The 14,174-nt window shown below is 38.9% G+C and overlaps 1 protein-coding gene across 19 annotated transcripts in view; it reads right to left on the reverse strand.

The window, feature by feature from the left end:
- LOC104002446 (uncharacterized) overlaps positions 1 to 14,174 on the reverse strand; it is a 246,214-nt gene that overhangs the window by 207,594 nt on the left and 24,446 nt on the right. For all 19 annotated transcript variants that reach the window (XR_010151527.1, XM_063794371.1, XM_063794370.1 and 16 more), the window contains exon 2: positions 2,263 to 2,416. Coding sequence is in view for 18 of the 19 variants with exons in the window: in XM_063794371.1 (XP_063650441.1) it covers positions 2,263 to 2,416 (154 nt within the window). In the remaining variant the exon portion in view is untranslated. The remainder of the gene's footprint in view (positions 1 to 2,262; positions 2,417 to 14,174) is intronic.

Consider the following 14,174-nt stretch of genomic DNA (forward strand, 5'->3'; position numbering starts at 1 on the left):
ATAACTTGCCTCTTCCTGATGACAAAAATATTACATGGAATGAAATTATGCCCTGCCTGTCATCTCATCAGCAGCACAGCCAATAGTGCCAGGAGGCTGCCTGAGTGCTTCCAAACCTCAACGCATCGGAGTCTTTGTAGAATCTCATACAAGGACATCATCTACCCATGTTTTACATCCATCTATCACTGTGCCTTATGCACATGTGCTTAACACAGGTGTTTAACGAAAATGCATTTCTGCAGATGTGAACAAAGCCTCTCATAATGCTGTCCACTCACCTAGCAAAGCTTCTCTCTTTATTACATAGTCAATTACACTGCCAGGCACAACCTTTGATTCTTGGTGATGTATGCCATGCATTTTTTTCATTCTAACATGAAAAATCCAAAAAGTAGTTGTTAGCTATGCAACCAAATACAAGTGTTCACAATGGTATGGTATCATATTAATGAAAACATTGAAACTAAATTATGCATTATACTTGCTTACTTTACCGACCTCAGTTTTCCAGGTGTAGGCAACACTCTGAAGAAACTGTATCAGTATTTAAATTATTAGAGATACAGGCCAGGTGCGGTGGCTCATGCCGGGAATCCTAGCACTTTGGAAGGCCCAGGCAGGTGGACCACTTGAGGTCAGGAATTCAAGATGACCAGCTTAGCCAGCATAGTGAAATCTCCGTCTCTACTAAAAATACAAAAATTAGTTGGGCATGATGGCGTGTGCCTGTAGTCCCAGATACTCTGGAGGCTGAGGAAGGAGAATGGCTTGATCCTGGGAGGCAGAGGTTGCAGTAAGCCAAGATTGTGCCACTACACTCCAGCCTGGGTGACAGAGCGAGACTCTGTCTCAAAAAAAAAAAAAAAAATTATTAGAAAAAGGAAAGTCCTCTCTCTGAGGTATAAAGAACATTCTGGAAGCCAAAACAGAAAGGGAAATTTTAGTTTAAATCTTAAACCAGCAATAAACCTAAAATTTTCAAAGTTTCCTGAAAAAAAAGATAAAATTAAAATATATACAGCAAAATGTTGAATAATGTTAATATATGTGTTTTTCTGGAGAGAGAGAGAAAGAGAAACCATAGATTCCATTAATATCTTCAGCTATGTTCTCACACAATATAAGTTAAGAAAGTTAAGGAACACTAACCTGGGTCCCAGTCCAAAAGAAAATTCTCACCTAAGTCTGGACAAAGTCCTTTCAAAGTCCTTTGCAACTACATGTAAGATTTGTTCCCTTGAACTCCTTAAATTAGCAGAATAATATCAATTAGATTCTTTTGGTCAAAAATCATTCATATAGGGTCTAATCCCCATCCAGAGAAAAAAAAACTTAAAACATTTAAGTGTTGAAGGCTACCTGTCATTTTATTAACTGGTTGCAAATACGCTTTTTTAGGTTTGGCCATTTTCTCAGTCTAAGCTTTCCTATTTTTTCATGTGGTTATTATAAGAGAAGAGCTTCTCTGATTTTTGTTTGCTGGTGTGGGTTTTTTTTTTTTTTTTTTTTTGGTTGTTAATGTTTGTTTTTTACTTATAACCACATATTATGAGGAATGATAAGGTATTATAAATTAATATTAGTGTAAGCTCTGTAATCAATTAGGATGGGTTGAAATCTCACACTAGACTCCAAATAAACCAATTAGTCTCCCCAGGCCTCTCTTTTTTAATCTGTAAAATGGAGATATAATAATATCCACCACACAAAGTCTGTGTACAAAATAAATGAGACAATGCCTGTAAAACATGTGGCATTGTGCTTGTCATATATTAAGTGGACAATAAATATTACCTATTAGTATGACTATGTATATTTTGCCTATGTATTTATAAGCATTAAGAGTGCATATCCTGTTTCCTTATTATCACATAGTTCTCATACATTTTTATGGGCCCTTGATGCACACTGCAAATGAATTTCCAAAAGGATTTTGCTAATATATCCTATCAGCAATATGACAGTGTCAGTTTTACCAACTCCTTGGTTAAAAATGGGAATTACTATTAACCAGGAATAAAAGAAAAAGACCAAAAAAAAAAAAAAAAAAAAAAAAGCGGGGAAAAAAAGGAAGGCAAGAAAGAAAAGATAATTTAATTTTTTAAAAATGTGTACATGTAAGCGTTTGCGTTTCTATATCTAGGAAAAGAAATCTGTGAATGTTCAAATTTCCATTCGACATCAGCCAGTTTCTTTCCACACACTTTCCCAAAGTGTCTTACTTCATCTTTCGAAAAGCCTCATCCTGCAGTCACACACCTTGTAGTTTTCCGGCTGAGGGACTCACAGAAGGGAACCGTGGTTTCCTGGTTCTCTGCCAGATGTCCAGTGGTCCCACGAAGGCCAGAGATTCAACTGCCTGCCACTCTTGTGAAGATGTTGCATACAGGATGATTCCCAGAGGAACTGGGACCTGGTGAGGCCAACATACAGATATTTTCTTGTAAGGTAGGATAATGCAGAGTGACACAGCCCGCATGTGACCACAAGTCATGGGAGGTGTAACCCAAGGTGGCTTATCACCTGAGCTCTGAAAGGGATAATCTGGGAGGAACAGTTGGTTTGTGCAGCTTTTCAAGAGACTTAATAATACCTGTTTTTGTGGGAAGAGAAGGAACAAAAGAAAAGAAAGCAAAACCCTGGGCACGATGGCTCACGCCTGTAATCCCAGCACTTTTGGAGGCCAGGGCAGGCAGATCACGAGGTCAGGAGTTCAAGATCAGCCCGGCCAACATGGTGAAACCCCGTCTCTACTAAAAAAACAAAACATTAGCCAGGCGTGGTGGCGGGTGCCTGTAACCCCAGCTACTTGGGAGGATGAGGCAGGAGAATTGCTTTAACTGGGGAGGCGGAAGGTTGCAATGAGCCGAGATCGCACCACTGCGCTCCAGCCCGGATGACAGAGCAAGACTCCCTCTGTCTAAAAAAATAAAAAAAAGAAGAAGAAGAAGAAGAAAAGAAAAAGAAAGCAAGAAAACATTTTAGTTGTGGGTACTGGATTTACTGCATGTCAGAGTGGGGAGATTGACAGTGTTGACTTGGAAATATTCTAATTCTAGGCAACCAAATGGAGGCTTTTCCTCACCTTCTCCACACCAATGTCTGGCTGGCCCCCTCTTTCTTTTAAAACAGTTCCTGGGGAGGCCCCAAAATTCATCTGATGTCTGTATGAGCACTGTTCTAATAAGAAAACTGTGACCTCCCTGTTTTTTGGGTTTTTTTACTTTTTTATTTTCTGTTTTTTGTTTTTTGTTTTTTGTTTTTTTGAGATGGAGTTTCCCTCTGTTGCCCAAGCGGGAGTTCAGTGGCATGATCCCAGCTCACTGCAACCTCCGCCTCTTGGGTGCAGGCAATTCTGCGTCAGCCTCCCGAGTAGCTGGGACTGCAGGCGTGCACCACCACCACGCCCGGCTAATTTTTTGTATTTTTAGTAGAGATGGGGTTTCACCATGTTGGCCAGGATGGTCTCGATCTCTTGACCTCGTGATCCACCCGCCTCGGCCTCCCAAAGCCTCCCTGCTTATTCACACAAATCGCTGAATAAGAACTCTCTTCCAGGTGGACATGATTTATAGGGCTGATTCAACGGCTTCTCCTACCTTAATTACCATGAAGGACTCACATTAAAATGCTTAGAAAAGATGAGAGTTGGGCTCTTTTGACTTTTGCTGGTGGTGTGGATTATCTGCTATATTCCTGAATCTGGCGCTTGCTAAAGAGGTTGAGAGGATTTGCACTCCAAGATGGGGACCACTGGCATGACCTTTTTCCTTGGCTCTGTGGTCAAGCCACCCCCTGCTCCACTTACTACCTGAGTGACACCAGGCAATCATTTCACCTCTCTAGACCTCTGCCACCTAATTCAGTACATGGAGATAGTCACACCTGCCTTGCAGAGTTATTGTGAGGGAAGCACCAGCTTCTGGTACATGGGAGATTTTATTTATACATGAACACATATATGCTTGCTTACACACAGATGTGTACCGCAGTTTTTGAAAATCATCTCCATTTTTATAGCTCACAAGGTGATTTTTGAAAAGTCAATCAAGAAAAGAAGAAAAAAACCATTTTCCTCTCCAACAAGAAAAAGCAATTAAACGTCAAATATTAACTATTCCTGGGAGTAAATTTTTTTAATGGGTTAAAGGCTTGGCCATTATAGACCTCCAATATGTAATTTCTAAGAAAGGACCAGGTAATATATTTTTTTAAATTAAGTGGAAGACAAAATGCTGGAACCAGTGAATCCATTCAGAAAGCACTTTTTTATCCATTTTCCGTAGCTTCCCAATTGCATCATGCCTTTTAAGAGGCCCAATTTGTTTAACAGCATTTTATTTTAAACCTTCACTTGTGAAAAGCATTGATTTATGATAGGGCTGATTAAAGCAATGGTGTCTTAAGCAATAATGATTTCAATTATAGGACTTTCACCAACGTGCATTATTCTGATTTGCTCTCCATTCTTGCCACATTTTTATTCACAAAGGAAGGGGTAGGGATAGGTGATGTAATTTTGAAAATTTGACAAATTTAATATCAGAAAGGAATGTATAGACAGATGGACTGATGTACCTTTTTTGATTATGTGAATGTATTGTATTTTAATATGCTCTGACAAACTCTTCAACAGCTCCCTGATGAGCTCCTACTTGGTATCATTAGGGTTATTTAGTGCTTAGATTCGGCTCAATTCCCACTGGAGCCACACTGAGGATGTAGAAATGTGCACACTACAGATTCATTCGAAGCCTAGCACTTAGAGTCTTCTCTTTTTGTGAAGCTGGAGAAAACAATTAAGCTCACACTTTGATCTTTAACTTGTTCAAAGTCAACAGCCATAGAAAGGCATACTAGACTGGGTGTGGTGGCTCACCCCTGTAATCCCAGCACTTTGGGAGGCCAAGACACATAGATCACTTGAAGTCAAGAGTTGGAGACAAGCCTGGCCAATGTGGTGAAACCCTGTATCTACTAAAAATACAAAAGTTAGGTGGATGTGATGGTGGGCACCTGTAATCCCAGCTACTCAGGAGGTTGAGGCATGAGAATCGCTTCAACCTGGGAGGTGGAGGTTGCAGTGAGCTCACCCCCCTGCATGTAGAGACATGGCAAAACCCTGTCTCTACAACAGATACAAATATTAGATGGGGATGGTGGTGCTAGTCCCAGTTACACAGGAGGCTGAGGTGGAAGGATTGCTTGAGCCTCAGGAGATAGAATCTGCAGTGAGCTATGATCTCACCACTGCACTCTACCCTGAGCAACAGAGTGAGACACTGTCTCAAAAAAAAAAAAAAAGAAAAAAAGCAAAAATGTGAAGTCAGCCTGGAGTCATATGCAATGGAATTCAGTGCATCCATCTAAATCTAATTCAGAATGCAACCTAACATGGTGGGGGTGGGGGGTGGTGTTGGGAGGCGCAGGGGGTAATCTATCACATTTATTAATAATGGCAACCTGTGAAGGAGCCCTGCCTAATGGGGGCTGCTATTCCTAATAGTCACTATGCACAGCTGTTGACCAAACAGTGCCACAACTTCAGAATTCAGAAATTCATATTGTTATGCAAAGTTGAAGGTTCTTGATTTTAAAAAGTGGATAAACACTGGCCCAATTCAGCCTGCAGGCTGCCTGTGCAATGCCCCCTAGTTGGTGCACAACTGGCCAATCAATCAAGTTATTGAACGGAAGATAGGCCCAAAACAGCACCATGCTCTGCAAGAACCTTTTTAAAAATGATCAAAGTATTTCAATTCTTCTACTATGCAAACATTTAGTGGGAATCTGTTATGTGCTAAGAACCATGAGTGGAGTACTGGGAACACACACAAAGAATAATATCCATTAGCCCTCAAGGGGATGACAGTCTGTTATTTACATATATGAACTATGAGAGATTTTGGGTTAAAAAACTAAGGAGAAATGCAGTCTAACATTGAGTCCCAATCCATCAGGTTTATTTTTAGTTAAGAACCTCCTTTGTTACCCTTTAGGTAAATTAGTTTGTCCCTATTCTCTGCTTTAAAGCATCATTTTAATTTGAGAGCTAGTCCTATGAATACCAAAGTCCATGTAGGATATATTCTCTGAAAATCCCCAACAGCAATTGGAAGGGAAAATTCCAATCACACCTTGATAGAATTTTTCTCCACCAAATCAACTTTACAGATTTCTTAATTAGGCGCTGATATTAACTGAGCCCGTGCATGATTTAAATCTAGCTTTTAATCTCACCTATTCTATGCTGCTATAGTTTTTATGAGAGCTGACCAGCAAATGCTTTATGCTTTAATGTCTCTGGAAAATCACCTTCATAATTTTTTAAACGTTTTTTGGGGGGAATAGAAGTCCCAAGATGCAAATGAAGGCATTGAGGTCCGGCTATTGGAATTTGTGGTTTAGCACTTGAAAAATTATGTGCCAAATTGCTTTACAGAAGAAAATCAGATCAAAGTTAAGATTCTGTTTAAACTTTGTCATTATTTCTCAGACTCCCTTTTTAAATGCCTTAAACGTGCCTCCATTGAAATGTATATGAACTTTTTCTCTCTTCCTTTCAATATGTTGTTGCTATTCATTTCCTTCTCTGATGGCATTGCCTGAAGGAAAAGCTCTCACACATCACCACTGTGGCCAGGATATGGAAACAGCCAAAACAGGTGGTGCACTGTGCTAAGAACTCGGCACTGAATTGATTTAAACACAGCATTTGATACATTCTCTACCTTAATAAGAGGCAATTGCAGGAGACCTAATTTCCTTCGTTGCATGAAAGTCCCAGTCAAACTTGAGGGTACAGTTCCCCTTTCCTTCCTCTTCTTCTCAGCCCATCCCCGCAAAGTTCTTCCCAGCAAGCATTAAATCGCAGGTAATGTATTCTACCTGCTCTGGACACTGGATATTGTAAAACATCGGAACCTTTTTATTTGCTTTACAGGGTTGACCATTCTCATAAGGTCATTGACTTTCTTAATTAGAAGCTACTTTGGGGCTGAGCGCAATGGCTCACGCTTGTAATCCCAGCACCTTAGGAGGCCAAGGTGGGTGGATCATGAGGTCAGGAGTTCAAGACCAGCCTGGCCAAGATGGTGAAACCCCGTCTCTACTAAAAATACAAAAATTAGCTGGTTGTGGTGGCAGGTCCCTGTAATCCCAGCTACTCGGGAGGCTGAGACTTGAACCCGGGAGGCAGGGGTTGCAGTGAGCCGAGATGGCACCACTGCACTCCAGCCTGGGTGACAGAGTGAGATTCCATCTCAAAAAAAAAAAAAAAAAAAAAAAGAAGAAGAAGCTACTTTGACAATTCTCCTCCAAACCCTTTATGTGACAAGTAAAGGAGAAAAGACTGGGAGAAATGAAGTGACTTGCCCAGAGTCATGCAGCCAGCTCCTGTGACTTCGTGGTCTAGCCCTCTCTCCACCTCCTCTCTCAGCCATCATAGGAATAACAGTTCTCAAACTGGAGTTTTAGTTAGGCTTCACAATCACCACTAACTTATTACAAAGGGACGAATGGGCCCTTGTTTTATGCCAAGTGCCATGCCCATCTTCAGAGACTCAACAATGAACCAGAAGCATTTTAGTTCTGATCCAATCCTGACCTGCTAATGGCTCTTCCTCGCTGAACTGCTTAACAGAATCACTCCTGGCTGAACATCACACAGAGTGTGAATGTGGAGAGGAAACAGAACTTTCATCTCAACACCTCCTCATTTTACAAAAGAGAACACTGAGGCCCCCAGAGGTCTTAAGAGTGAGTTCATGTTAGAGGTAGGCCTAGAACCCACAGTGCTGACCCCCCAGTGAAGCTCTTTTCACTTGAGTACATTCATCTAATTCAGAATGCATCTATCAGGGGGCCCATTCTGTCACATTTATTATACTAATGCCCTTTGTCATCTTTCAGGTAAGTTTGTTTCTCCCTTTGGTCTGCTTTGAAGCTCCATTCTAACTTGAGAATTAGTTCTTTAAATGCCAACATCGACATAAGACATTCATATTAAAATCTCCAACAGCAATAGGACGATGGTCCTTGGGATCCAGAGTTTAGGCACCTATGCGATGGAACTACAATGATTGGCAGTGTGCCTGGCAATAGCACACACTCATACCTCTGACAGACTCAGGGCAGATCCGAGGAAGTGGTATCATAAGCTGTGGTCAACAGAGATACTATGACGAATGTTTGGACTGTCCTCATCCTAATGTAATGTTTGCACTCGCCACAGATATACTTAAAATAGTAGCTACAGTTTATACATTTTTTTCAATGATCTTGTAATTCAATCATGTTCGATAATTTCAGCTGAAACTATAGATGGAAACTGGACCCATTAAAGAAGGAGTTAGATCTTCTATTTTTTTTTTAATGTGATCTTCCAGTAAGCGGCCTCTGGATATAACTACAGAAAATTAACACAATAAGTAAGGCATTATAGAACAGCTATTAACTGATTACAATAATAAAAACCAAATAGGGGCCTTAATTCTGCCCCTCTGGGAAAGCAGGACAGATAAAATAAACAATAGAAAAAAAAAGCATGGAATAAAGGATAATTGATTTTAAACAATAACACAGATACCTCCCATTATGTTTAAAAAGATACAGATCTCTATCTTCATTTTGGGAACGATAGGGGTAAATTCTTATTTCACCTCATTAAGACTTAAGTTTGATACTAATAGGGGTGCTTTCCAGGCTAACAAATTGGAAAAATTAAGGGGTGCTGACAAGGAGATTCTTAAATGATGCCAGGCACATGGCTATAATGACTAAATTTACTGTTTTACCAAAATTAGGAGCCCTTCCGGTCTCCCTCAGAGGAAGACAGAATCTAAACATTCACAGTTCATGCTCCGTCAGGGTGGGACAGGAAGTAGGATCCAATAAACTCAGCAGTCAAGGCAAACACCAACCCTGATAGAGGAGAGAAGACAGGGTTTCCACTACCTTGGGCAGAGGCTGGGGAGCCCTTTAATGGCACCCCCAGTACAGTAATGCCTGTTGACTAAATCCTAAACTTCTTGAGTATGTTTGGGGTTAGTTCTATGTAGAAATTCATAGTAAAGTCTTTCCATTTGTTATCTAAAACATGGCCCATGTTCCTGCCTTCAAACCTGGCCAGAACCTAACAGCTTCTCTTTTAAGTGCCTGCTTAGGTGCCAAGTGTCCAACTAGATGCTTTCCAGAAGTTGTCTCTGATTCTTACATTATCCTAGCAGGGGAAAGATGCTCAATTTAGAGTTGAAAAAATGGAAACTCAGGGTGATACAGAGATGTGTTTGAGATCTCACGGTTTTTAAGCTGTGGCTCATCCCAAAGGCCACCTCTGCTTGGAGAGGTTCACCATTCCACCTCTCCACATGTAACCAAACACTCTTGCTAAACATTGCTGTTTTTCCCCTCAGTCTATTTTCACATATTGTTCTAACCAGTCTAACCCATGGAACCAATTCTTTTTGCATGGCACATGCAAAATCCCAGGTTAGTTTTACTTTTCCCTGGCAGAAATCCAGCATAATTAAAATGAAATGACCATTTCTATGTGAGAAAAAAGTTTAGCATTTCCTAAAATGGAAAAATAAAAACTCTTACACAAGACACTAACTTTTAAGGTGGCAGAAAATAGCGAGGTAGTTTCTTATGATTTACCAAATAAATCAAGGGTGATTCCAATTTTTATGGTTTTGGGCCAAGAATTGAAAGAGAGTTCTCCTGCTGTGAACCATGGGTGTTATGACTCAAAAAGAAGCATCACTAGATAAGTAATGAGGCTGTGTGTACAGAGATAGAACATTCTTGTATACAAAAAGGGTAAGATGTACTCAGCACTGAGCAGGGAGGACGGGGAGCCATACACTGGGACTAGGGTACAGAAGGTTCAGGAATGGAGAATGAAAGTTGAAGCCAAAAACACATCTAAGAGCCAGAGCTTATAAAAAATACAGTGTATTCCTAGCAGTGAAATACTGAAAGTCTTCCTAATGAAGAATCTTTTTAAATAATTTGGAAGTTCTAATCCTTTGCAATAAGACAGGAAAAATAAAGAAATTACATAAATTTGGGAAAGGAACAGAATGATCATTATTTGCAGATAATAATGTTATCTACCTAGATGATTCAAGAGAATCAAATTGACAAGTTATTTGAATAAGAAACCAGTAAAGTGGCAAATATGAAATAAAAATGCTTAAAATGCTGAAAAAATAATGTTGCTCAGCGAAGTCATGAAATTGAATAGGGAAACTGCATGCACAATAGCACTGAATAAATGGGAGATTGTATTGAGAAACTACCTGATGGAACTATAACTTTATAGAAGTTCATATGAAAAGATCGATGAGAAGGCATGGTTTATTTCTACATGAGAAAACCTGGCTTTAAAAAGACCTCTAATCCACACACATTAATCTATAAATTGTACTCTCTCTCTCTCTTTTTTTTTTTGAATCAGAATCTCTCTCTGTTGCCCAGGCTGAAGTGCAGCAGCTATATCATGGCTCATGGCAGCCTTAAACTCCTAGTCTCAAGTGATCCTCCCACCTCAGTCTTCCAAAGACCTGGGATTATAGGTGTAAGCCACCGTGCTTGGCTTAAATTGTATTTTCTAACATTTAAACTTGAAACTTGATGCATTCTTATGGAATAACAAATAAGAAAGCATCATCCAGAATACCAATCTTAAAGAGGGAGAGCTTACTTTACTAGACATAAAACCATATTCTTAAATTACAATAATAAAAATGGAGAATTTTGGCAAAAATGATGGAGACAAAAAGATAATAAAATAAACATGGAAACACAGAAACGGGCCCAATAGCATACATTTAGATCAATAAGGAAAAGAAATTTTAATGACCAAAAAAAAAATTCCAGATAAATAAGAGATTTAAATGTTTTTATAAATTAAAGGAGCCACAGAAGCACTAGTAGAAAATATAGGTTAATACTGATTTTACTCTGGGCATAGGCAAAGCCTTTTAAAACATAAAGCAGAAGGAAGAATAAAGGAAAATATTTATGTACTTAAATTCAACAACATATCCATTAACAATTAAAAACCAAATGACAAAATGGAGAAAATGTTTGCAATATATGATAATGAGAGAGTTGATAAACTTAATATGTAAAGAACTTTTATAATTTAATAGAAAATTAATGAAAATTTCCTTGGAACTACAGGGCAAATGTTAAATAAACAAATATTTTTAAAAGCATGCAAAATCACCTGCACACAAAACAAGACAGAGTCAAGAAATGGAAAGAAAGTTAGCATCACAAATAATCAACATAATACAAAACACAATGGGATGCTTTGTTTCTTATCTTTTGGGGGGAAAGGGTTAATTATGGTTCCTGAAATCTGTGTTTGTTCACATGCACCCTGAGTGAGAATATAAATCGGCAACTTTGGAGGGCAACTCTACAAAACGTAGCAGAAAGAAGGCTTTGATCCATGATTTTCACATATAATAATTCATCCAGAGGAAATGAAGATACACAGGAAGATTTTATAAGGGCAAAAAGTTACAAATGGTATCAATATCTAACTAGAGGTTAGAGGAATGAATGAGTTACAGCCTCTACAGATAAGGAAATGCAATGCTGGCAGAGAAATCATGTTTTGGAGGCTGGGCACAGTCGCTCACACCTGTAAACCTGCACTTTGGGATGCTGAGGTGGGTGGATCTCTTGAGCTCAGGAGTTCAAGACCAGCCCAGGCAACATGGCAAAACCCCATCTCTACAAAACAAACAAACAAACAAAATTAGCTAGGTGTGGTGGCACAGGCCTGTAGTCCCAGCTACTTAGGGGAGCTGAAGTGGGAAGATCGCTTGAGCCTGGGAGGTTGAGACTATAGTGAGCCCAGATTGCACCACTGCACTCCAGCCTGGGTGATAGAGTGAGACCCTGTCTCAAGAAAAAAAAAAAAAAAGAAGAAGAAGAAGAAAGAAAGAAAGAAAGAAAGAAATTATGTTTTGGAATAGTTTTAACAAAATGAACAAATATTTACTATGACTTATCAAACGGGAAAAGCAGTTTGCAAAATAGTACACTACAGCAGGGCCTGCACTGTAGTTTCCAAACACACAAATATATGTGTGCAAAGAAAGTAGAGGAAAAAGATTAGAAAATGTCTATCAAAGTCTTCACAATGATTATATTTAAGTGGTGAGATCAGAGGCAATTTTTATTTACTTCTTCACGCTTTCCTCTAATTTCCAAATGTCTTGCAATGGCCACGAATGGTCACTCTTAACCACTGTACCTCTTTGCAACTAAACACCAATATTTTCTTGTGTTTGTTTCAGTCCTACTTTGCCAGAAATTTGCAGGCGTCAGGTGGACTACCTGGAGAAGATGCTACAGGAGAAAGTGAACCCGGACCGCGAGGCCTCTTGAGTTTGTGAGTCTATGCCTTCACCTTGTTCTGGCTTTTTTTTCTTTTCTTTTTTATCTGTTCTCAGAAAGTTTGCAGCTTCCAACACCATTTTATTTGCTCCTCCTGTGAGTGACAGACCAGTGTGTCCCAAGAATACTTAATGTATTTTGTGTCAGGGGCCTGTGGGTCAGTAAGGTTATTAATAAACATCGCCTCTTGTTCTAATTTAGGTCCCTCCTCTCCTTCATGCCTCTCCTCCTGCCCTGCTTTTCCTTTCGCTTCTCTTTCTGTCTGACCCTTTTCCCCTTCTCCCTGATATAAAGCATTCAGCCTTCATTTCAGCTCAACTTCTGGCACTTTTCCCGTGACGCTTTTTTGATGTTGGGTGGTGCTGTTATGTTTTCATGGAGAATTTAATTTCGGAGGAAATGCTTACTGTCCTAAATCAATTTTATGCAGGCTGATATGATGCTATGATCTGACAGGCATGGGAGGGTGAAAGGATCACTAAAATCGAGGCAAAATGTGGATGAGGAGGCAGATCACCTTTTTAAAAAAGAATTTCTGTTTGACAAGATTCACTGACTACAAAACAAGCCCAGAACTTGAGAGGCCAGGATCATCAACCCTACATAAAAAGAAGTGACGTTTGAAGGCAGAAGGCATATTTGAATTTTGGTATTTTTAAATTATCTTTAATAGGACAAAAAGAATTTAACAAGTTTATCACGTATATTTGGATATACGTACATCAATTTTATGTTCCATTAAGAGTTTGATTGACCACCTCAACTTATATTTAGATAAGCCTTGTTTTATTTGTGCTGATTTTATTACACAAATAGAAGTGGCTACATTGCCATCATCACTACCAAATTCTCACACACACACTCTTCAAAATCCCTGAATATTGTCCAAATCCTGTTCAATTTTTCTTTTAACTTCTAACATTTTCTAAGTGCAACTTCAAACTGGAGGTTGTTTTGTAAACTGAAAAAAAGTCAACTCCCCAGCAGTACACACACATACACACACACAAGTGCATGTGGTCTTTTCAATTTACTAAACTTCAGTTACTTTCTTCTGAAAAACACAATATTGCATCTCCTATTTGAGCTCTATGGGAGTTACACGTGCCAATAGGAGTTTACTTAACAATGAGGAGGCAATATTTTTATATAGGAAACTATGTAAAGAGAAATGCATAATTTTGTGTTGAATTATTTATACTTTTCAAATTAATCTATTGCATTTTTTCATATTCAAGAACACATTATTTTTTAAATATGACCTAGACCACCGTTTTCAGAATGAGTGGTATGAGTGATGCCATGTTTTAACACATGATTAACTTGACTTCAAACTAGGGTCCTCATATTGTGAACTACTTTTTTTAAATGAAGAAATGACAAGAAAGCTAAATTTATTAAGGAAAAAGATAGTTTCCTTTTTCTAATTTCATTATCATTAAATATACTAGTTTATAGCATTAACAGAATTGCACCTGATTTTTGGTCTTTCCCAAATTGAGAAAGAAAATCTATGGGAACTCTGAATGAATTAGGCATTCAACTTCTTAATGGTCACTCTTAACCACTGTACCTTAACAGCCAGAGAGGCAGGATCCTAAACTCAGCTAAAATCTCCACTGGAAATAGCCACGAATCATACTTGACTGAATGTCTAATTTGGTTCTTTGTTTATTCTTTATTTTTCCATTTTTCTTTCGATTAGATCATTCTTACCTGTTCTATACCAATAATCAAAGTGTGAGCATAGCTTT

This window comes from Pan troglodytes, chromosome 16 (genome assembly GCF_028858775.2).
Source record: "Pan troglodytes isolate AG18354 chromosome 16, NHGRI_mPanTro3-v2.0_pri, whole genome shotgun sequence".
Classification (NCBI taxonomy): Eukaryota; Metazoa; Chordata; class Mammalia; order Primates; family Hominidae; genus Pan; species Pan troglodytes.